The sequence below is a fragment of the Oncorhynchus masou genome, chromosome 15 (genome assembly GCF_036934945.1).
Source record: "Oncorhynchus masou masou isolate Uvic2021 chromosome 15, UVic_Omas_1.1, whole genome shotgun sequence".
NCBI classification, from domain to species: Eukaryota; Metazoa; Chordata; class Actinopteri; order Salmoniformes; family Salmonidae; genus Oncorhynchus; species Oncorhynchus masou.
This window is the reverse complement of record NC_088226.1, coordinates 51,254,230-51,278,126: the sequence shown is the minus strand read 5'-3', so window position 1 is coordinate 51,278,126 and position 23,897 is coordinate 51,254,230. Positions and strand designations below refer to the sequence as shown.

The following is a 23,897-nucleotide window of genomic DNA, read 5'->3' as shown; positions in this document are numbered from 1 at the left end:
GAAGTGAACTTGTCACTCCTAGTACTCACCATCAGTTTCTCAAACATTGGAAATAGTAATGACTAGCTAAATCACTTGAATCCGTTTACATATGTAGAATCTTAATTTGAGCCAGTTTGCTACAGCGGGAAAATCATCCTGCAGCAACAGAAATTGTGAATTAAGTGGATTATCATTTAATAACATTTTTTGTAGAGGTTGAAACATTTTTCGTAGGAAAAATCAAGTCCGAAATTTTAAAGTGGAAATTACAAACTTCAGAAGCATAAACCTAAAATACACTACACAATTTAAAGTACTCCTGCAACAGGGTGATCAAATTAAGATCCTACACCTTTTTCTATGTATAAACCTGGATAATTCAAATGAGGGCTAGAATGCTGTGTGTCTCTTTTGAGCAGTAAGTTACTGACAGGGTGTCAGATCAGGTTGTGAAGGGGACCAACTGACGCATGCTCAGCTCTGTCTCACCAGGCACACACACAGCAGCCTGGGGAAGTCTGACTGAATGAACACATTAAACATTCAAATTCCTTGCGTGAGAACCAAGAATGTGGTGGGAATGTTGCAAAGGGCTGAATTTGCCTTCAGGATGGAGAGATTATTTTCCCTCCAAGGGTCAGATGCACACAATATGCCAAGAAGATTAAGATTTTCTGGATTTTCATATTTGAAAATGACCCAATGTACATTCTCCTGTTCTGAAACCCACTGCACATTCTCCTGTTCTGAAACCTACAGCATGAGGTCCTGTTCCACCTTAATGACTGACCCCCCACCCAAATGAGAAATAAGAATGCCAGAAATAACACCAAATCTATTCTGGTCATTTCATTAGAGGCATGTATTGAGAGTACTAATCCTGATTCCCGAAACCTGCATCTTTTGATAAATGTTCTCAGTGAAAAATGAGGGCTCTACTGTTGGGCCCACTGTGCCGGCTTAAACTTTGGCTTTTACTGTCAAAAAGAACTCCCTTGCAGATGGAGAGATAAGCCTATAAGCTCATTGCTGAACTGAGAAAATTAGCCTTTGTGGCAGATAATACCAGATGCCTGGAAAATATTGCTGTAAAACAAGACAACGAGGCAAATAACTTTTCTTAGGAAAAGCAAACTAGTATTTACCATTTTAGTGGCAATGACAATGTAGTCTTATCCCCTGCCTGGTTTTTACACAGGAAGCTCACCATGTTCGCTAATTGAGTACAGCATGCAGACGTACACAGTTCAGTCAAACACAAAAACTCTTATTCATATCTTTCAGACAGGGACAGCCTACTGGCCAAATAGACAAATGGCATAAATAATATAACAGCTTTAATATGGAATAAAAAGTTTGCTGATGCCTCAATGACAGAAACCCTGAAATCATAATGGGCGCATTCCACAGCTAAGGTGAGGCGACGCAACAACCAATGGTTGCATGCCACGTCATCGTCGACTGACAAATTGCTACAACATGTGGTTAGCTGACACTTAAAATATCTATCCAGGTGTGTTAGACCTGTCATGTGTCAGCAACATCTAAGCATAGGAACGTGCCCAATGGTAAAAATAAAGGCGCAAAATAAATGTAATACTATAAATAATGTGCCAAGGGAAATGTACAAAATCAATAGCCTATCCTGCTCCTCAAAATGTTCCCTGTCAAATCTGTATTAAGATAACTTAAATTAGAAGAAAACAAACAATTAAGGCCTCAATAATAATATAAAATGTCAACCGACGTGTGTGTCTGTGTGCATTTCAAGAGAGTGCTGGCTCAGACAGATGCATGTTCATATATATTTTATATAATGTATATCAAACTAAAACAGCATCAAACTTAAAAAGGATCAAGAAAAATAAAGGAGGAACAGTTGGTTGTGGAGCCTTTTGAAATTAAAACCAGGCTGGTCGGAGCAGAGCAGGAGGGGTGCAGATCAGGAACATTGAGCCTCTTTGGCTGCTTGTGATGGTCGGGTTGGATGGGGGCAGGAGGGGTCCGTCACTGGCTGGGTGCATGGAGGTGCATGGGGGTGGAGGGAGCAAAGAGGGTACAAGCCAAATGCAGGTGGAGATGAGATAGTCCAGCGTTCTCCAGGAAATGTCTCTTTGCTTTTTTTTTGTTTACTTTATTGAAACAACACGTCTAAAATAGCAGCCGTACTGTAGCGGGAAGTCCTTGTCCGTGATGCTGTTCTTCTACTCAAAAGTTTATTTTTAATATCCTTGATCATACTGTAAGAGTGTGGGCAGAGAAAACCATGACACTGCAATTAAGTGAGGGGCGAAAGAGTTTGGCTGTGTGCTTGTGGTTGCTTCTCTGTACATACGTGTACACTAGGCAATCATGTATGATGCACAGGCCGAGAGCAGAGAAGCGTACGTGTGGGTTTTGTGGGGGTGTTTGTGTCTAAGTAGTGTACTGTATGTTGTGTATTGTGTGTTTAAGAGTTCACATCTGTGTGAGAGGGTGGTCGGTCTCTGTAGACCCACTGGGACCATGCTAGAGCTCTTCACTACTCTTCCAGCCAGTCCCACCACCACAGCCAGGCCAGTCAGTCCTACTCTTTAGCTTCGAGGAACAGGGTCTCCTGAGGGAAAAGCTTGGCCTCCAGTAAAGACGAGGCTGGGTCTAGCTGGGTGATCTGCAGAGGAGAGAGAAGGAATCGAAAACCATGAGACTAGTTCACATTCATACAGGTTACATGACAGTCATTACAAGTCTTTGTTTATTCCTTTAAACTATGGGCAAGGACCCAGTGGCCATGGGCGAAGTGGGTTACGAGTTATGAGAATACATCTATAAACACACAATTTCTTTAATTGGGTCGTTGGAAGATGGTCACCGGAGGACAGTACATTTCTAATTTGTGTCTCAAGCTGAAAGTTTAAAAATCCCTTGTTTACATGAAAAGTATTCAGTTATAATGTGCTGATAAAAACAGTAAAAATGATCAACTACTCCAATTCTTCCTTGAACACTTCTTTCTATGTACCTTGGGATATGTACACAAAAGTCAATGTCCCAATGTACGCCATGCAAAGAGATGTACTCTGCGTGAACTAAGTCTCTTCTATCATGTAGACAAACTGGGACTGAGGCAACAATCTGATCATTTCTGTTGCAGTGGCCAGCATTTCCAAGAGAGATTGATCATTTCTGTTTTTCTAAGGCTTCCATCCAAACTAAACTGCTGTGGTTTCTACACATCCCTGCATTGAACGATGTGTTACGACCATAAAACGAACCACCTTCCCTACTGAGTGAATGAACAAACACAAAGACGTAAGGTAGACGGTAATATTAGTGACACACAGTGTGTATCAGTGACACACATAGTGTGTATCAATAAGCACAAAAATAATTCAAATCCAAGTTGAGCGCACTAGCAGAGCAAGACCGTAATGATGCATTGCCACCCATAATACAACTAATTTCGTTAGGTTACCCGTGTGTCAACATGGTTATGTTGTTTAACATGAGGCGACCCTGCCTCCTAGCTTATGAGGGTTAATCACTGGGGGTCTCCCGTTACATAGGCCCGTCGTTCTCGTCCCCACACCTGGGTCCTCTGTCTACTGTGACGTGGGGGCCAGGCCAGGGCTTATCTGCTGCCTGTGGTTAGACCTCCTATTATGATCACTGGGGTGGTAATTAACTAGCAGGCCTCAGACAACCAGCGCAGTAAGGTCAGAGTTCACCTCACACTGATTAGCCCATCCTCACGAAGACAGATTAGGTGGAGAAACACAGCTAGGTAATGTAATGGCTGAGAGACCTTTGAGGAGGCTGAAACATGAGCGCTGAAACCAAGTCAAAATCCCCACCTCTCCTCTCACCGTGGAGTCAGAGTTGGCTGTGTAACGATCCTGACAGATGTGTCTCTCAATCACCGATCTGGCTGGGGGTGTAATCCATGTAGTTGGAAATTGTCTTGACCGGTTCTCCATTGAAGTAAGATGTATTGTGACTTTTGCTGCCAACAGGCTGATCCTACTCCCTGATATAACAGCTCACGCTCCTCTTTTCTACCACACAGATATGGTAATAAACCCATTGTCCCCTCAATGAGTAATCTTCCCTAATGAGTCATATTTCCAATGATCATTGAGACATCCAAAACCTAACCTTCAATAGAGCTAGATAAAGTACATAATTTCAAAGCTATGATGCCAGGAGTTCAAAGAAGAGCAAGAATTCATCAGCAAACACTGCTATTCCCAGATGAACAGGGAAATGTCACACCAATGGAGGCTCTTTGTCTTCATCTCCTCATACTAATTTCTTCTGTCATCTGGGCTCTCCGCTCCCCAGTATGACCTGAGGGTGTAAGGCAGCACAGGGAGGGGGTGCCACAGCAACCTACACAACACACCGCAGCGAGGGCAAAGCAAGATGGCGTGCTGCTAACAGCTTACACCCCAACGGGTGAACGCCTTTCTCCCCACCTTTTGCTCAGTATTTCACAAATGCCAGCTATGCAAATTAACCTGACAGGCGTGTTATGACACCACAGCATCAGGTATGAGTAAATGAGGGTTTAGGAAGGATCAGGTGCGGCTGTGTGTGTGTTGGGGGGAGGGGAGAGCATCTGACTCTAAAAAGAAAGTAGAGAAACAAGATGCCACACTGACACAGGAGACAAGCTCTATTGCTGATTGTTTACATTGTTATCCAATTAACAGACCACAAGCATTGAGGCATCCGTCAACAAACAAAGCTGTCGTTTTCCACTCTGCGTCGCGATACCAGCTCCATATTTTCACTGTCTGGCTCGGCCTAGACTCGATGAATTCTCTTCTCCCCTGACTGACACATACGGCAGCGCATGACACACAAACATATTCATTCCAACATTATTCATGACACGGCTAACAAAACAATCTTATCAAGAACAGCTCTATGATAAAGGCAATGCGCAAGCATATGTTGGCATAGTAGATAAAAACCAACTAGGTGTATGACACACATCATGAAAGTCCAGCACAGGTTCGTGAAGGGTCATTGTAAGAGCGTTTTGAAGATTCCGGTTAAATCCGGAGCAGTAGTGTGTTCTCCACTACTACTGTAAATGTTGTACATTTGTATGAAGTATAGATGCAAGGCTCTCTTGAACAAGAGGCCTTGGTCTCAAATGGTATTTCTCTGCTAAAATAAAAAGGATCCATTTCTTTATATTTTTAACTCCTGTCAAAATCGTCCCACTGAAAATGTCATCTAAAACCTTTATTTAGGTCTATGGTTTAAAAAAACGAAATAAGCATCACTCATGTACACAACTTATTCAAGTTACACAAGGACTACAGAGGTTTCAGTGTGAACATCAATATGTGGGTTGTATAAAGAAAATAACGCAAAAGATTCATTTCATTCCTACCATCGAACAGAGCTTCCACCCTCCCGCTGCAAGTATATGTTTGAGGGATTACATTTCTAGATTTTATTTGAGATCGTGTTGGATCTCAACTTCCAATCTCTAGTGAAGGGCTATTAGGAACATTTTGGCATATTTATATGCGTTCGAGACAATCTGCTCTCACATCTCAGGAAATAATTGATTAACTCCATGTTATTGTCTTAAGTTAAACATGAGGAAATCATAAGACTGAACATAATTAACACTTGAAGTTAAAATAAATATTGCAAATCACTTCATTAGTATGAAACACATTTGATAACTTGAGTGAAAAGATAAAAAAAACAAAAAAAACACCCGTCTCAAGATGTCCGTTTCCAACATAATTAAACATGCAGCTGAAATAACGCATTTTTAATTAAGCCATTTGGGTTCTATGTCAATTAAAACCAAATAGCTTGTCTGTTTGAAAGTTGTGTTGTCAAGTGTTTATTCGGCCAATTACAAAAGCAGTGGGAGACCATTATGTGCTTCCAGGAACGATGGCAACACGTAGAGCCAGTGGCGTGAACAGCCCACTTCAAAGAGGGCCGCCGTGCGGCCTGGAGGAGGGAGGGATGGAGGGGGGTAGGACCGGAGGGTGAAAGGGGGGACTGCCGTTACCTAGGGGAACAGGCCTTGAGCTATTAACTTCTCTTGAAGAGGAAGCACTCTGCTCTCACAAGCGCTATGCTGCATAGAGCAGAGCCAACACAAACACAGTTCAGAAAGCGTAAGACTGAGTACAGTATGCATGTACAGCACTGTGAGGCAGAGGTGTGATACGTTGGTCACAGAGCTACTGGAATCAGAGCAACTCCTACATGGAGCTTTGGAGCTATACTCCACATAGTCATATAGGTGGGAGAGGATATTGTGGAAAGAGTTTTGGGTTAAGAGTATGAATTTTGGGAATATATCAATAAACTGCCAATTTCTTCCTGTGCACTTCACTGTTTCAGACTTGAAACAAACCAAGTGGTGCAGCTTTGATGTCCATTTCAGTTGGACACGAGGATCATTTCATTGCAGGGTTTATTTTTTCCTCAGCTTGAGTTTTGTCTAAATCATCCTACACATTGGCACTGTTCATTATTTTATTTTCAGAAACCTGGAACATCAATTTGGGTAAGGTAAAACCTGGCACAAAGTACAGCATCACAACGTGAAGAAAAATATAAAGTGTAGACAATGTTTTGGTGTCTAAAACCTGTTGGGTATACTGAGCTAGGTTAACTCATGACTGGAAAAATGTACAGCTGCGTTTAAACAGGCAGCCCAATTCTGATCTTTTTTCCACCAATTGGTCTTTTGATCACATCAGATCTTTTCACATCAAATCTTTTTCAGAGCTGATCTTATTGGTGAACAGACCAATTAGTGAAAAAAAATATCAGAATTGGGGTGCCTGTGTAAACGCAGCCAGCCTAAGTATCTGGACCACATACTGGTGCTGGAGTGTGAAGAGAAATGTTGAAGCCAAGACCAAAAATGAAACTTCCCCAATAACAAACAAGCAGCCAAAGAAACCAACTTATAAAGTCAGCAACACATTTCTTTTTCTTTCGGTTTAATCATCTTGCACTAAATTGATTTCTTATTGCTGCCAATTATCTTGTCATGCATGGGGAGTAAGGAGAGATGAAGTTTAAACATTTGTGGTGCATTACAAATGCAATAGTGGTACATCCACTAATCCGAGCAGAGCAACAGTGGGAGCGTCTGGAGGAGATTGAGGCTCATTTTAATTAGAGAGGAGAGCTGGAAGATTAGACAAACTGGGAACAGTGTTCTGATGCACAAACATACACTGGCACATTCTGCTAGGCTGTCTCCCAAATTACACCATATTTCCTATGTAGTGCCCCTACTTTTGACCAGGGCCAATAGGGCTCTAGTCAAAAGTAGTGCATGATATAGAGAACAGGATGCCATTTGGGACACAAAATAAACTCTACTTTCTTCTCCTCTGCCTCACATCTACTGGAATTTCACTGGAGATTAAGACACATTTTTTTATCTTGGTCTAATACGATTGTTTACTTTCTCTTTGGTTTTAATTCTGAAGACAAAACTGTGAATCCTTAGATTTTAAAGTGTGCCTAAGTTGTGAATAAGGCATATACAGTGCCTTCGGAAAGTATTCAGACCCCTTGACTTTATCCACATTCTGTTACGTTACAGCCTCCTAAAATGGATTAAATAGTTTATTTTCCACCTCAAACAACACTCCACAGTGACAAAGTGAAAAGTTTAGTTGGTGTGCAAAAAAATAAAAAAAACAAAAAAAAACAGCTTCTTTACATAAGCATTCAGACCTTTTGCTATGAGACTCGAAATTGAGTTCAGGTATATCCTGTTAACCATCGATTATCCTTGAGATGTTTCTAAAACTAGATTGGAATCCACCTGTGGACTTGGAAAGGCATACACCTGTCTATTAAAAAAGGTTCCACAGTTGCCAGCGCATGTCAGAACAAAAAACCAAGCCATGAGGTCAAAGGAATTGTCCGTAGAGCTCCGAGACAGGATTGTGTCGAGGCACAGATCTGGGGAAGGGTACCAAAAACACAGTAGCCTCTATCAAGAACCCGATTGTAAATCTGACAGCAGTTGAGTTCCTCTGTACGATGGGAGAACCTTTCAGAAAGACAACCATCTCTGTAGCACTCATCCAATCACGCCTTTATGGTCGAGTGGCCAGACGGAAGCCACTTCTCAGTGAAAGGGACAAGACACCTAAAGACTCTTAGACCATGAGAAACAAGATGATCTGCTCTGATGAAAGCAAGATTGAACTCTTTGGCCTGAATGCCAAGCGTCACGTCTGGAGGAAACCTGGCACCATCCCTACGGTGAAGCATGGTGGTGGCAGTATCAGGCTGTGGGGATGTTTTTCAGCGGCAGGGAATGGGAAACTAGTCAGGATTGAGGAAAAGATGAACGGTAAAAGTACAGAGAGGTCCTTAATGAAAACCTGCTCCAGAGCACTTAGGACCTCAGATTGGGGCAAAGGTTCACCTTCCAACAGGACAACGACCTTAAGCACACAGTCAAGACAACGCAGGAGTGGCTTTGGGACAAGTTTCTGAATGTCCTTGAGTGGCCGAGGCAGAGCCCGGACTTGAAACAGATCGATCATCTCTAGAGAGATCTGAACATAGCTGTGCAGCGACGCACCCCATCCAACCTGTCAGAGCTTGAGAGGATCTGTAGAGAAGAAGAAGACTCGAGGCTGTAGTCGCTGCTAAAGGTGCTTCAACAACGTACTGAGTAAAGGGTCTGATTACTTTTGTAAGTGATATTTCCATTTGGTATTTTTAATAAATTGGCCACAATTTCTAAAACCTGTTTTTGCTTTGTCAATACGAGGTATTGTGTGGAGATCGATGGGGGACAACGACAACTGAATCCATTTTAGATTAAGGCTGTAAAGTCAAGACGTCTGAATACTTTCCGAATGCACTAGGCACTACATAACCAAAAGTATGTGGACACCTGCTCGTCGAACATCTCATTCCAAATTCATCAGCAATAATATGGAGTTGGTCCCCCCTTTGCTGCTATAACAGTGTCCACTCTTCTGGAAAGGCTTTCCACTAGATGTTGGAACATTGCTGCAAGAGTATAAGTGAAGGCGGGCACTGATGTTGGGGTTAAGATTTCCCTTCACTGGAACTAAGGAGTCTGAACCATGAAACACAGCCCCAGACCATTATTCCTCTTCCAGCAAACTTTACAGTCAGCACTATGCATTGAGGCAGGTAGCGTTCTCCAGGAATCCGCCAAACGCAGTTTCGTCCGTTGGACTGCCAGATGGTGAAGCGTGATTCATCACTTCCACTGCTCCAGAGTTCAAAGGTGGCGAGCTTTATACCACTCCAGCCAACACTTCGCATTCAGTATAGTGATCTTTTGCTCCCGGCAAACAGTTATTGTGCTGGCGTTGCTTCCAGAGGCAGTTTGGAACTCTGGAGTGAGTGTTGCAACCCAAGGACAGACATTTCTTTTTACGCACCACAGCATTCGGCAGTCCTGTTGTGCGGGTTTGTGCGACCTACCACTTCGCGTCTGAGCCGTTGTTGCTCCTAGACGTTTCCACGTCACAATAACAGCACTTACAGTTGACCAGGGCAGCTCTAGCAGGACAGAAATTGGACGAACTGACCTGTTGGAAAGGTGGCATCCTATGACAGTGTCACGTTGAAAGTCACTGAGCTCTTCAGAAAGGCCATTCTACTGCCAATGTTTGTCTATGGAGATTGCATGGCTGTGTGCTCAATTTCATATATCACTCAGCAACGGTTGTGGCTGAAATTGCTAAATACACTATTTTAAAGGGGAAGTACCCGCAAAACAACAGTGGCAATTTCTCACATGGACAAGAATTTCTCAGAACAAGAATAGACTGACGAGTTTCAGAAGAAAGTTCTTTGATTCTAGCCATTTTGAGCCTGTAAAATAAATAAATAAATAAATAACATATATATATATATATATATATACACACACACACTGCTCAAAAAAATAAAGGGAACACTAAAATAACACATCCTAGATCTGAATGAATGAAATATTCTTATTAACTACTTTTTTCTTTACATAGTTGAATGTGCTAACAACAAAATCACACAAAAATTTAAAAAAATTTATCAACCCATGGAGGTCTGGATTTGGAGTCACACTCAAAATTAAAGTGGAAAACTACACTACAGGCTGATCCAACTTTGATGTAATGTCCTTAAAACAAGTCAAAATGAGGCTCAGTAGTGTGTGTGGCCTCCACGTACCTGTATGACCTCCCTACAACGTCTGGGCATGCTCCTGATGAGGTGGCGGATGGTCTCCTGAGGGATCTCCTCCCAGACCTGGACTAAAGCATCCGCCAACTCCTGGACAGTCTGTGGTGCAACGTGGCGTTGGTGGATGGAGCGAGACATGATGTCCCAGATGTGCTCAATTGGATTCAGGTCTGAGGAACGGGCGGGCCAGTCCACAGCATCAATGCCTTCCTCTTGGAGGAACTGCTGACACACTCCAGACACATGAGTTCTGGCATTGTCTTGCATTAGGAGGAACCCAGGGCCACCTGCACCAGCATATGGTCTCACAAGGGGTCTGAGTATCTCATCTCGGTACCTAATGGCAGTCAGGCTACCTCTGGCGAGCACATGGAGGGCTGTGCGCCCCCCCCAAAGAAATGCCACCCCACACCATGACTGACCCATGGCCTAACCGGTCATGCTGGAGGATGTTGCAGGCAGCAGAACGTCCTCCACGGTGTCTCCAGACTCTGTCACGTCTGTCACGTGCTCAGTGTGAACCTGCTTTCATCTGTGAAGAGCACAAGGCGCCAGTGGCGAATTTGCCAATCTTGGTGTTCTCTGGCAAATGCCAAACGTCCTGCACGGTGTTGGGCTGTAAGCACAACCCCCACCTGTGGACGTCGGGCCCTCATACCACCCTCATGGAGTCTGTTTCTGACCGTTTGAGCAGACACATGCACATTTGTGGCCTGCTGGAGGTAATTTTGCAGGGCTCTGGCAGTGCTCCTCCTTGCACAAAGGCGGAGGTAGCGGTCCTGCTGCTGGGTTGTTGCCCTCCTACGGCCTCCTCCATGTCTCCTGATGTACTGGCCTGTCTCCTGGTAGCGCCTCCATGCTCTGGACACTACGCTGACAGACACAGCAAACCTTCTTGCCACAGCTCACATTGATGTGCCATCCTGGATGAGCTGCACTACCTAAGCCACTTGTGTGGGTTGTAGACTCCGTCTCATGCTACCACTAGAGTGAAAGCACCGCCAGCATTCAAAAGTGACCAAAACATCAGCCAGGAAGCACAGGAACTGAGAAGTCGTCTGCGGTCATCACCTGCAGAACCACTCCTTTATTGGGGGTGTCTTGCTAATTGCCTATAATTTCCACCTGTTGTCTATTCCATTTGCACAACAGCATGTGACATTAATTGTCAATCAGTGTTGCTTCCTAAGTGGACAGTTTGATTTCACAGAAGTGTGATTGACTTGGAGTTACATTGTGTTGTTTAAGCGTTCCCTTTTTTTTTTTTATATATATATATATACTCCTTTTGGGTTGCAGTTCCTAATGTTTATAGATATATATACATATATACATATATATATATATACATATATACATATATACATATATATATATATATATACATATATACATATATATATATATATATTATGTATATGTATATATATCTATAAACATTAGGAACTGCAACCCAAAAGGAGTTGCAACCCCTTTTGCTCTCAGAAAAAGCCTCAATTTGTCGGGGTATGGACTCTACAAGGTGTCGAAAGCGTTCCACGGGGATGTTGGCCCATGTTGACACCAATTACTCCCACAGTTGTGTCAAGTTGGCTGGATGTCCACATACTTTTTTGTATATTTTACAGGCTCAAAATGGCTAGAATCAAAGAACTTTCTTCTGAAACTCGTCAGTCTATTCTTGTTCTGAGAAATTCTTGTCCATGTGAGAAATTGCCACTGGTGTTTTGTGGGTACTATTTAATGAAGCTGCCAGTGGAGGACTTGTGAGGTGTCTGTTTTTCAAACTTGACACGAATGTAGTTGTCCTCTTGGTCAGCTGTGCACTGGGGCTTCCCAGTCCTTTTTCTATTCTGGTTTGAGGCAGTTTGCTCTGTTATGTAAAGGGAGTAGTAAACAGCATTGTAAGAGATCTTTAGACACTTGGCAATTTCACACATAGAATAGCCTTCATATCTCAGAACAAGAATAGACTGATGAGTTTCAGAAGAAAGTTCTTTGTTTCTGGCCATTTTGAGCCTGTAATCGAACCCACAAATGCTGATATTCCAGATACTCAACTTGTCTAAAGAAGGACTGTTTTATTGCTTCTTTAATCAGCACAACAGCTTTCAGATGTGCTAAGATAATTGCAAAAGGGTTTTCTAATTATCAATTATCCTTTTAAAATTATAAACTTGGATGAGCTAACAACGTGCCATTGGAACAAAGGAGTGATGGTCGCTGATAATGGGCCTCTGTACACCAATGTAGATATTCCATATAAAAATAATCAGCCATTTCCAGCTTCAATAGTCTTTTACAATATTAACACTGTATTTCTGATCAATTTGATGTTATTTTATTGGCTTTTCTTTCAAAAACAAGGACATTTCTAAGTGACCCCAAACTTTTGAACGGTAGTGTGTTTATAGACATTCTAAACATTAGGAACACCTTCCTAATATTGAGTTGCAACCCCATGCAAAGCGTTCCACAGGGATGCTGGCCCATGTTGACACCAATTATTCCCACAGTTGTGCTAGCTTGATGTCCTTTGGTTGGGGGACCATTCTTGATACACACGGGAAACTGTTGAGCATGAAAAACCCAGTAGCTTTGCAGTTCTTGACACAAACCAGTGCGTCTGGAACCTAACTAACATACCCTGTGTTCAAAGGCACTTAAATATTTTGTCTTACCCATTCACCCTCTGAATGGCACACATACACAATCTATGTCTCAATTATCTCAAGGCTTAAAATACTTCTTTAACCTGTCCCCTACCCTTCATCTACATTGATTGAAGTGGATCTAACAAGTGACATCAATAAGGGATCAAAGCTTTCACCTGGTCAGTTTATGTAATGGATGGAAAGAGCAGGTGCCCTTAATGTTTCGTACACTCAGTGTATGTGCCTGTACATTTTTTATGTGTGTGTGTGTGTGTGTGTGTGTGTGTATGTATGTGAGTGAGTGAGTGAGTGAGTGAGTGAGTGAGTGAGAGTGTTAGGGAGAGAAAAGTGTTTGTACTCCCATGTTCCCTACAGACCAGGATGGCAGGGTGTCTGGGCAGGCCCACACACACACACAAATGGAAATCCTATTTTGTTTCCACCACTCCAATTAAGCAGGTAGTTAAAACTGTGCTCATTAGCTACCTGCTACAGCACAGAGCAGAGCGTGGGCACCAGCTCTAATTACTTGAAGAACTCCGGTCGGTGCTGCGCCGTACACCATGGCTGAGGAGAATACTGCTGACTGTATTGTATCCTAAGTAGCTAGTGCTCTTTTGTGCATGTGCACTGGCTCCTAATTAATATTCACCAAATTAGAAATGCACTTGTGGATAGAAGCATAAACACACTTGCGTGTGGACGCATGCACACGCATGAAAAACACACTTCTCATTAGCCCACCATGGCTTTTAATTCTACAGCAATCCTCTAACTATCTGAACAGTCACACTCTCTGGGCACTGGGGATAGAGATGAGCAACAAACTCGAGCCACTTGCCGGGATGAGCCAATTATTACTGTGGATTTCTCCTGCAGAGATGTTACACTACAATCAGAACCACTGAGCATTCTGCTGAGTTGATGATGACAGCTCAGTACCTGTAGTTAGGGAGCAGCAGGCACTGAGCAAAGAAAGCTAAACATAGAGTTAAATGTTAGTCATTATAGACCATGGTTCTATCTTGTTATAAAGCCTCTACATTGATGTCTGTGCATGAGCTGTGTTTGTGTGTGTGAGCTGTGTTTGAAGGCTGTACTCACGTTTCTGCGGGGGAAGGTGGTGAGCAGTTTGAAGTCCTCCCAGGGGTAGCCCTTGGAGGCCACAAAGTCAAAGAGGACCTGCAGCTTGGTGATGCCCAGGAAGCGCCGCACTAGGAACTCTCCACTGGGGGTTCGGATACGCAGCTTGCTAATTGGCTCTCCTCCCTCCTCCGCAGGCTCTGGCGGCAGGGCGTGCTCCAATGAGAGGCGGATGGCCTGGACAAAGAGGAGGGACAAAGAGTTAGGTACGGAAGGCCGTGATTATTCACAGTTGGACAATATGACTTATTTGTAGGTGTGATTTATTTGCTTACAATACACCTACTTAAATGTTAAGATATAAATAATGGGTTGATTTTGTAACCGTTTAATAAATTGTGGTAGAAATGGGCACTCAAACTACTATTTACGAGACAACATATGGATTCAGAGTAATTTATAAGGCATCAAATCCTCTGACCTGTTATTCCAAAACACGTAGGCTAGTCTTTGCCTCATCCTCCATTAAGATATACAGTACAGCGCTGACTCGTGTCAAGTTAGATTAGATAGCGGCACAGAACAAAAAGGCTAGCCTCATCAACAGCAGAGAAATTAATCAGGTCTCCAGTGTCACAGAGCAGGACCTGTGGCTTTCGCGGGCTCTTTCCCTCCAGCTTGTTGTTCCTGTTTTGACAGTGGGTAGCATATGCTGTGACAACACACGGCAGCTTTATTTACCAACCATAATGCAATTATATTTCATAAAAGTGTACAACAGTAGTTCATTAGCAGCTCCAAGCATTGAGTGGGCGCGTGCCAGAGGCTCTCCCCCAGGTAGGGGCCTGGTATTGGGGCCCCTAGGGCCCCCTGCAGCAGAGAGATCTGTGGCGTCTGAAGCCACACGGCGCACGCCTCACTTAGAGTCCGCTCCACACAAAGAGCACTCAGGAGCTTCACCGCCAACCCCCCCCCCCCCCCCAAGAAACACCACCACAGGAGGGGGCAGTGCATGCACCTGACAGGAGCACCATGGGGCTCCTGGATGTGTTAAATAATGACATCCACCCCCACTGCCTCTCTCACTCTGCCTACCTCTTCCATTCATCTCCCTCTCCACACAAAGACACAGAATGCATTCCCCTTGTCCTTGTGTGTGTTTACTGTGGTGTTTGTTTTCCTGCAGCCTGCGGGGTATTGTGGCGGGTGGTGCAGTGCACAAACAGCCGGAGACTCGCGGCAGACTGGAGGGTTCTGGGCCCAGATTCACAAAACCTTGTTAAAAAGCAATTTCTTCTTAACTTCCTTTTATCCCCTTAACTATAGATTTAAGAAGTTAAGCAAAGTTGCTATTCCTCAAAAAGGTTGTTTCTTATGTTTCTCCTTTAGAAAAAAGTTAAGAAAGTTATTGGAAATCTTCATTCCAAGATTGCGAAACCCTCATCTTAAACTCAAGGCAGTGAGAGAAAAAGCTCATGAAAGCAATTGAACATGCACTCACAGACTTCATCCAAATGTTTCAGTATTGATTATTTTAAACCCAATAACAGGTTTAAGAACAGTAAATCTCAGTAAGACATATGCTAACATGATTGTCATTGCTAGCTAGAAAGCTAGCTAAAATGGTTGCCTAACAACAAACATCTTAAGAAGATTTGTTTGAAGATATTTGAGAAGTTTGTAAGAAAATCATTAAATCTTAAGATACTGTTGAGGAATCGCACTTACGAACTTATTTTTTTCTTTTTTCTTAAGAAACTTCTGTTTTGTGAATCTGGGCCCTGGTCTGTGGGTAGGCCAGGGAGGCTGAGGGAGGGAGTGAGTGGCTGGCTCGGTGCTTGGCTGAGCTCCAGGTGTGGGACACCATGCTGCCTTGTTTACTCACACACAATGTCAGAGAAATGAGGCGTTGGCACAACCAGGGGTAAGCAGCACACAGCTCTGAACAGTTGGGACAGCTGTTGTCCTTCCTCCACACGCCATACAGACAGACAGGCTCCACTTAATCTCTCCCATCTTTCTACCCGACAACCAACAGTTGTAGTAGCGGGCGACAGAGCGAAACAATCTGGAACGAGATCTGTGTTTTGAACTCCAGCTTTGTTGAAACACAGATGTTCCAGTGCCAGTTACTCTTGAGTGATGACTCATGAAGTTCTGATGCATGTACAAACTGTATGGAATAATGATGTATAGCTCGATGTAATCTATGAAGATGTACAACCTGTTAAAAGACTGTCATACACAATCTTGGCACAGACACAGCCCTCCCTTTACCTCACCACTGTTGTATGTGATCATGGTTGTGGTATGTGTGTTGTTGTGCGTCTTCCTCCAGGTTGTTTGCCCCCCTCTTGTCCCTGAGGCTTCATTAGTGACTCCACGAGTGTCTCTCAGTCTCCACTGTCATCATTAAACACACCCTCCTGCCTGCCTGCCTCACACTTGACCAGACAGACACACAACCAGATCCGCGAAACGCATCAGTCGACCGGCTGAAAATACACCTGGTACAATCACACACAGCTCAAGTCAAAAAATACAATGTCTATGTCTGCCCCTGTCTTAGCCTTTATGGCTCCAATAAGGTACCTGCATTTTGCATTTATTAAGGATCCCCATTAGCTGCTGCTACTCTTCCTGGGATCCAAACAAGATTAAGACAATTAGAGAGAAAAAATATACAACACATTATTACACCAATACATATCTACAATACAAAATATATAAAACTGCAATACAGCTATATTACAACGTTACAATGCACGTGTGTGTAAAGTGCGTGTGTTAGCGTGTTAGTCTCTTTCCAGTCCGAGTTGTTCCATAGGTTGCAGTTTCATCTGTTTAAAAAAACTGAAAAACTGATAGTATGCATCTTAGAAATTGATTTTACATGTCCGACCTAAGAATCAAATGTACTTCGCAAAAATAACATGGTCACTGTGGTATAATTATTATTTTCCATTGGTTGATTTTCTGCAATAATTCAAAAGTCCCATCAAGTAGCCTGATTTCAGATGTGTCCATATAAACAGGATCCTCAGGGAAATCCTTCTTCTTTCAAAGCATGTAAATGTTTTAAACAAACTATTGCATTAATCGGACTACCCACCATAATCATATTATTGTGTGCATGGAACCGTGCTCATTGCTGGGTATCATGTTGCTGAATATCTACACTTGTTGCATACAAGCAGTGTGTTGGCGGAGAAGAAACCATGGCAAAGGGCTAGAGAACTACAGTGATATAATTAAGACTGGACAGACAGGGCTTTTGTCCGGGGCTGTTTAACTAATGTGACAAATCATCTCAGATAGCTGGTTCACCTGATCCCTGCTGGCTGTAGAGTTTGCTGCTGAGTAAATAGCCAATCAGCTGGCTAAAAGGAGCTATAACTACAGCATTCACAAATGCGTTCCCACTGCCATAATTGTTTTTCTTTGTCCCACCGTGCTTTGTGCTCCCGCTTTTGTTCACTTGGTTTCAATATGAGCTTGTGTGTTGTAGGGCATTTGAACAGGACAATAACATCTCTGTATGACAAGCTTAACAGGGATAGGCCTTACTGTACACACTAGAGTTTAGTATATGTTGCTCTGTGTCTCTGACCCCACCACAGGGATCACATGCTAGTATAAACTCCACAAACAACAAAAGATATGGAAATGTCTGATATGCAGCAAGGAACGGACTCAAATATCAACGTTTAAAAAACAAACTAACCATGTGTTTTCAGTGTTACAACAATAGCTAAGTGGGACATTATTTCTCTAAACAAACATTGAGATATGGTTCATGTTCTCACCTCCTTCTCATCATCTGCTTCTTTCTGGATGTGTTGCAAGCGAAGCTGTTCTGCCTGCTCTCTCTCCTGTGCTTCTCTCTGAAAAATCAAATATATTTTTACAAATCCAGCCATTCAAATCAAAACATTATGAACAGTGATCAAGCAATCAATAATGTGGCTGTTCACAGGTTTACAGGGTAAATTCAAAATAACAACCATTTACAACACCCAGCATTGGCCACAATCATAACATGATTATAAAAAGGTATATACACTTTATACTTGTGTTCTGTATAAAATTTCACTTGAGGATAACGCTAAAATGGATCTTCAAAAACCCTCAAACATCCATCTGATGAGAATGGATCCATGCCATTGTGTTGTAGGTGTTGTAGATGATGACCAACCTTTTTACGGTCAGCCTCTAAAGACAGTTGGTAGGCCTCATCCTGCTCCCTCTTCACCATTTCCCTGGCTTCACGTTCATCCTGGATAGAGAGAGAAAGAAACCAGGTCAGAAAAGAAGGCAAATATCTTAAAGTTCGGAGCGAAACAATAAACACCAATAACAATAGAAGCTGTTAAAATACAAAAGTTGCTTTCTCCTTCTGCCACATGTAATATTGTGCTGTGTTGTATAGCTGTGACTCTGGGAAGCAGAGCAGCAGGAATTGGAGTAGATCTGAATGAGAGAACCGAATGCTTTCTGCCAGACACAAGGTTTGAAAGAGTATCATGTGGGAGAAGGGAATCTATTCGGGCCTTGACTTCCTTAACAGACCGGAGGGCTCTTTTCTTTTCCCTCAGAGCTCCTGTTTGTACAGAGGCAGACTGCTGCTTTTCTACCTGCTGTGTGTAAGAGGCTTTCTAAAGCAGAGAAAAATAACTGTTTCCATTGTGTCAGCACTGGCATTTGTTTTGGAGCTTGGGAGACTACATTTTCTTTTCTGAACCCTGGACTTTGTGTCAAAGATGTGAAAAGGTGACTCTATTGTAATTCGTGGGGTTTGTGCGCTGGGCAGGGGGAGTGGTCAGCTGTCGTATTGAAGTCTGAAGATGAAAAGGATACATTTTCCCCTTTATCCTACAGACACTGTAGTAGCATGGTTGAGTACAAAATAATAATGGATCACTTACACTTACTGTAAATTATTACGCTCTTTATTGTGCTCATTAACTTTGATGAAAGATAATGAAACAAACAAAATAAACTATGGTTTTACTGTTGAGGTACCACTCACAATGAACAAGACATGGTGCCATCAATTATCTACATTATATGGTGTACAATACAACTACTCTGTATTTGAAAGTAACATCGATCAAAGGAATACACTATAAAAACACTGAATGTTTTTCTGCTGATGAACACATCATTTGCAGTTAAAATAACTAACTAAACAGACAACCACAAGTAGGCGTGGCTACAGCAGTGACGGTTGCTGTAATGTGTGTGAAAGTATCTTTTTGGCTCTGCTCCTGTCTACCTCCCAGGCATGTCAGTCAGTGAGGAATGTGAGTGTGATGTTGGCAGATGTCTGTGGTGTCTGGGTCTGTCCACAGAGGAGTGGGAAAGCAGAGCAGGACAGCCACAGATAGCGAGTAGGTGTGAGTTCAAAGCCGTCTAGGGCAGCAACGCTGGCAATGGGGCGACCATCAGGTACAGGAACAAGTCCTGATGGCCTGGGATGGGAGACGTGGTGGAGGCTTTGGGTTCACGTCAGAGTACAGCAACACCCTGAGAGCTTACTCCCATTGAAGAGAGTAAAAGTAGAGGTATCGGGGCGAAATGTACATAATGGGTTCTATTTCAACACACATAACGCAACGGTAAATTACCGGTTCAGGGGTGTGTCAGAAATATTTTTGCTATTATCACAACAGTAATTATGGGTGCAGTAGCGAGAAAGGACTAGGTTTTGATTAATAAACAAGTTGTGGGTGTGTCGAGGCTTGGCCCCTCACTGGCCAATAAGAAGGTGCTCCATTGCTAAATATGTGGTTGCTTCAAGTTGTGTATTTACGGTCCAATGCATTGCCATCGACTCTAAAATTGAATGTTAGTCCGTTACAAGCCAGTTTGTTAAATAGCATTGTCCATATTGTTCTAATTGCATTGCTTCATTATATAAATACATGGTTAAACATAGGCTACAGCAATCATAAGGGCTAGGCCTACTGTAAACTGCAGTCTGGACTTGGACATGCCAAACGTAGTCAATAAGTAAGATTAGATTCACTATGCTATTGATAAGGCCTAAAAAGAATGCATAATTCTAATCAAATTCTAATAAAAAGAGACTGTGTGTCTTAATACAGTTACAGGCACCACAATTGCTCCCCGTGGGCATATAATATTGACAAGGCAACTTAGACTACAGAGGGTTTTAAACATCCAAACGTTTCACAGGAGCTAGACAAAGATCCAATAAAAAGAGAAAGGGAAATGTAATTTGAAATGGCATTTTATTCAAGCCATGGACATTCTCAAACGTATTCACCGTTCATGGGTTTGTTGCAACTCCAATTAACCAAAAACAATCCGTTTCTTAGAACTAAACAACAATAATTCTGAATAGGATTGGGTCAGAAGCATAACATAAATCGCATCTCTTGTTCCATGAACATAATTATATGTGCGAACATGTGGGCCGAAGTGCTCTTTGACAGGAGGCATGGATGTTTGTCCTATCAATTGAATATAGTTTTTTAAAATATAGTATTCACTAACCCTACAATAGTCCTAGATATAACAAACATGTAGAAAATCTAGTTTATCTATTTTATTTGCTTCAATATGGAACTATTCAACGCACTGCATGTTCGAGCCATGGATTTGGACATTGCCCAAACGTTATAATAACATTAGCCTACATTAGCCTACCATCGCTATTGACCATCGTCTGTTAGTGACTAACACGTGAAAGGTAAACAAATGAACAGGAAAATAGCCTAGGCTACAAGAGAATTCAGAACCAAGGACAGCGATAGGAATTCCCACGATTTGACAGTTGTGTCAAAATGATGAAGGAAAATATAAGCTGTGTACTGTAAAACACAAGGCTTATTTATTTATTTATATATACGAAACATGACCCACCAAGCCGCGCATCTTAACACCCGCTCGCTTAACCTCTTTGGGATAGGGGGCGGTATTTTGACGTCCGGATGAAAAGCGTGCCCAAAGTAAACTGCCTGCTACTCAGGCCCAGAAGCTAGGATATGCATATAATTAGATTTGGATAGAAAACACTCTAAAGTTTCTAAAACTGTTAAAATAATGTCTGAGTATAACAGACCTGAAATGGCAGGCGGAACCCCGAGGACACCCCCCCCCCCATTTTTTAAATGGCTGGCACATTTATAATAGGGCGAAATCGTGCCCGATTGCAGTTCCCAGGGCTTCCACTAGATGTCAACAGTCTTTAGAAAGAGTTTCAGGCTGGATTTTGGAAAAATTAGCCAGTAATTCAAGGTTTTCTAGGTGGCTCCCATTTTGGCTGTAGTGTTTCCAAGCGCATGAATGAGAGCGCGTTCTTCTGTATTTTTCTCTGGTAAAGACAAAAACGATTCTCAGTCTTAAATGTAATCGTTTATTTGCGTATTAGGGTACCTAAGGTTTGATTATAAACGTTGATTGACTTGTTTGGATAAGTTTATTGGTAACGTTTGGGATTCCTTTTGAAAGAGGAAAAACGAGTGGATTATTGACTGAAGAGCGCCAGCTAAACTGAGTTTTTATGGATATAAAGGAGTTTATCGAACAAAAGGACCATTTGTAATGTAACTGGGACTTTTTGGAGTGCCAACAAAAGATCTTCAAAAGGTAAGGCATATATTACATCGCTATTTCTGACTTTCGTGTCGCAACTCCCTGGTTAAAAATGATTTGTTATGCATTTATGTGCTGGGTGCGGTCCTCAGATAATCGCATGGTATGGTTTGCTTTCGCCGTAAAGCCTTTTTGAAATCTGACACGGCGGCTGGATTAACAACAAGTTAAGCTTTATTTTGATGTATTGCACTTGTGCACTTGAATTTGGCGCTCTGCAATTTCACCGGAAGTTTTCGAAATGGGACACTAGCGTCCCACTGATCAGCAAGAAGTTTTAACCCTGAAGCAAGCCGCAACTGTTAAACTGACGACCGAAGTCAGCCTGCAGGCACCGGGCCCGCCAGAAGGAGCCTCTAGAGCACGATGAGCCATATAAATGTAGAGAAAATTATATGATTAAATATGACAATACTTTTGTGAAGATAACCGTGATTTTAGCCTTTTAAATGATAACTGTTTTTCATCTAAACTTGTGCCCAGTCAGTAGCCACGCCCCAGTGAGCTCAGAGTTCGTGCCAGCATGATGGAACACCCTCTTTGGCCAGAGTGCTTAAAAGGATTCGCTAACAAAATGTACATTAGACCAAAACATGCCGGGTTACTGCTGGTGTTGATAACAAAATACATGACGGTGGTCTACACGTTGAAATGGTTAGAAACTCTGAAGCGTTCCACCTCAACATCAGTGAAGAAGATCACCTAGGAGACCAGAAACATTTACAGCCTGCAGCTGTGCATGTTAAAGTTGTCCTAGAGACACGAGGTTGGAAGGAAGAAACCCCATCTCAGACTATCACTGGTACATCTAAAGTATCTAGTTTAATGAACACTTCAAGAGCAGAGAATATCTACAACTAAGGATATTGTGACCACTGGTGGACAACTAGAGACTTACATCGAGCCACTACCCATAGACCGATCGATTAGTTTCAACAGAGAAACACATCTACGCGTAAATATATATTGCATTTCTAATCCGAATGAGCAGTGGTTAGGGTGGCAAGAAATTTGACTTCAGTGAGCGTTGCTTCCAAATGAAAAGTTAACTGTCTCTCCCTACATCTTTCCCCACCCCCCTTTCCATTGTGTAACAAGCCGTAATATCGTGTTAGTCCACTAGGGACGTTAATATCATGTAATTGTGTATGGGTATTCTGTGTTATTTAGTTAACAAATAAATGATTAAATAAATGTGTAGTACTGAATATTTAAAGGGTTCTTGCGTATCCACGGATTGTGCGACGTTCAGAATGAGACTGATGTAATAATTTACTGTTATTGATGTAAGAGATATCTGTATATCTTTAGAGTTTAAGTCGGGAGATAGTATCTTGTTAAACTTTCCCGTGGTGTCCCAAATTCCTAATGAGTTACTTGATTTAAATTAATCATGTAGCAATGAACAATTAGTTTGAGAAAATTAACAGTCAGATTATTGATAGTCACGTCACGACAGCTGTATACCATAAATACAGTAAACTGGGTTATTTGGAAATAGCCACGGGATGGTTTTTCAATAGTCAATACCGTAGAAACTATTTCTTTGAAGTTTTTCCATACATGTTCATATTTGTAGCTACTTTGTAAGTAAATACCTGCAGTTAACTTGTGCAATACTTTAAGAGATAAAGGAGATCTCTTTCTCAATTTCACTAGTCACATTATTTGACATTATGAAGCTTACAGTAGTTCCCCAGAACAGTTGGACAAGTCACGTGTTTGTTTGTAAATAGCAGAAAAAAGGAACATTTGACATCTAACTGGGAGTCTCATGAGTGAAAACATCCGAAGCTCATCAAAGGTTAACAATGTAATTTGATTGCTTTTCTGATTTCCGTGACCAAGTTACCTGCTGCTAGCTGGACAAAATGCTATGCTAGGCTATCGATAAACTTACACAAATGCTTGTCTAGCTTTGGCTGTAAAGTATATTTTGAAAATCTGAGACGACAGGGTGATTAACAAAAGGCTAAGCTGTGTCTCAATATATTTCACTTGTGATTTTCATGAATAGGAATATTTTCTAGGAATATTTATGTCCGTTGCGTTATGCTAATTAGGGTCAGATGATGACAACGGTCCCGTTCACGGGATGGGGTGTCACTAGAGGTTAACATTGAAATTCGTGTCGTTTTTGCTTAATTAGCGTGCTCAGGGACGTGAAACTATAGTTTTCCTTCACATAAAATACATTAGCGCAACACATTTTTGCAGAAAATAGCTATATTGTCATTAGAAGTGTAATGTTATTCCTAATGTTTTTCTTAAAATGAATATTGCATTTTACCATAGAATGTAGGCTGGCGAAAATGAGAAGGTAGCGACATCAATGAGCAGAGCGCTGTCTACTGA

At 42.1% G+C, this 23,897-nt stretch overlaps 1 protein-coding gene across 2 annotated transcripts in view; it reads right to left on the bottom strand.

Moving 5' to 3' along the window:
• Nucleotides 1–1,233: 1,233 nt before the first annotated feature.
• The window catches only part of LOC135556414 (FAS-associated factor 1-like), an 89,038-nt gene continuing 66,374 nt past the window's right edge, over nucleotides 1,234–23,897 (bottom strand). For both annotated transcript variants that reach the window (XM_064989607.1, XM_064989608.1), the window contains exons 16-19: nucleotides 18,118–18,198; nucleotides 17,729–17,806; nucleotides 13,944–14,159; nucleotides 1,234–2,632 (exon numbers count right to left, since the gene is read on the bottom strand). In XM_064989607.1, the coding sequence (XP_064845679.1) occupies nucleotides 2,549–2,632; nucleotides 13,944–14,159; nucleotides 17,729–17,806; nucleotides 18,118–18,198 (459 nt within the window). In that variant the 3' untranslated portion in view covers nucleotides 1,234–2,548. The remainder of the gene's footprint in view (nucleotides 2,633–13,943; nucleotides 14,160–17,728; nucleotides 17,807–18,117; nucleotides 18,199–23,897) is intronic.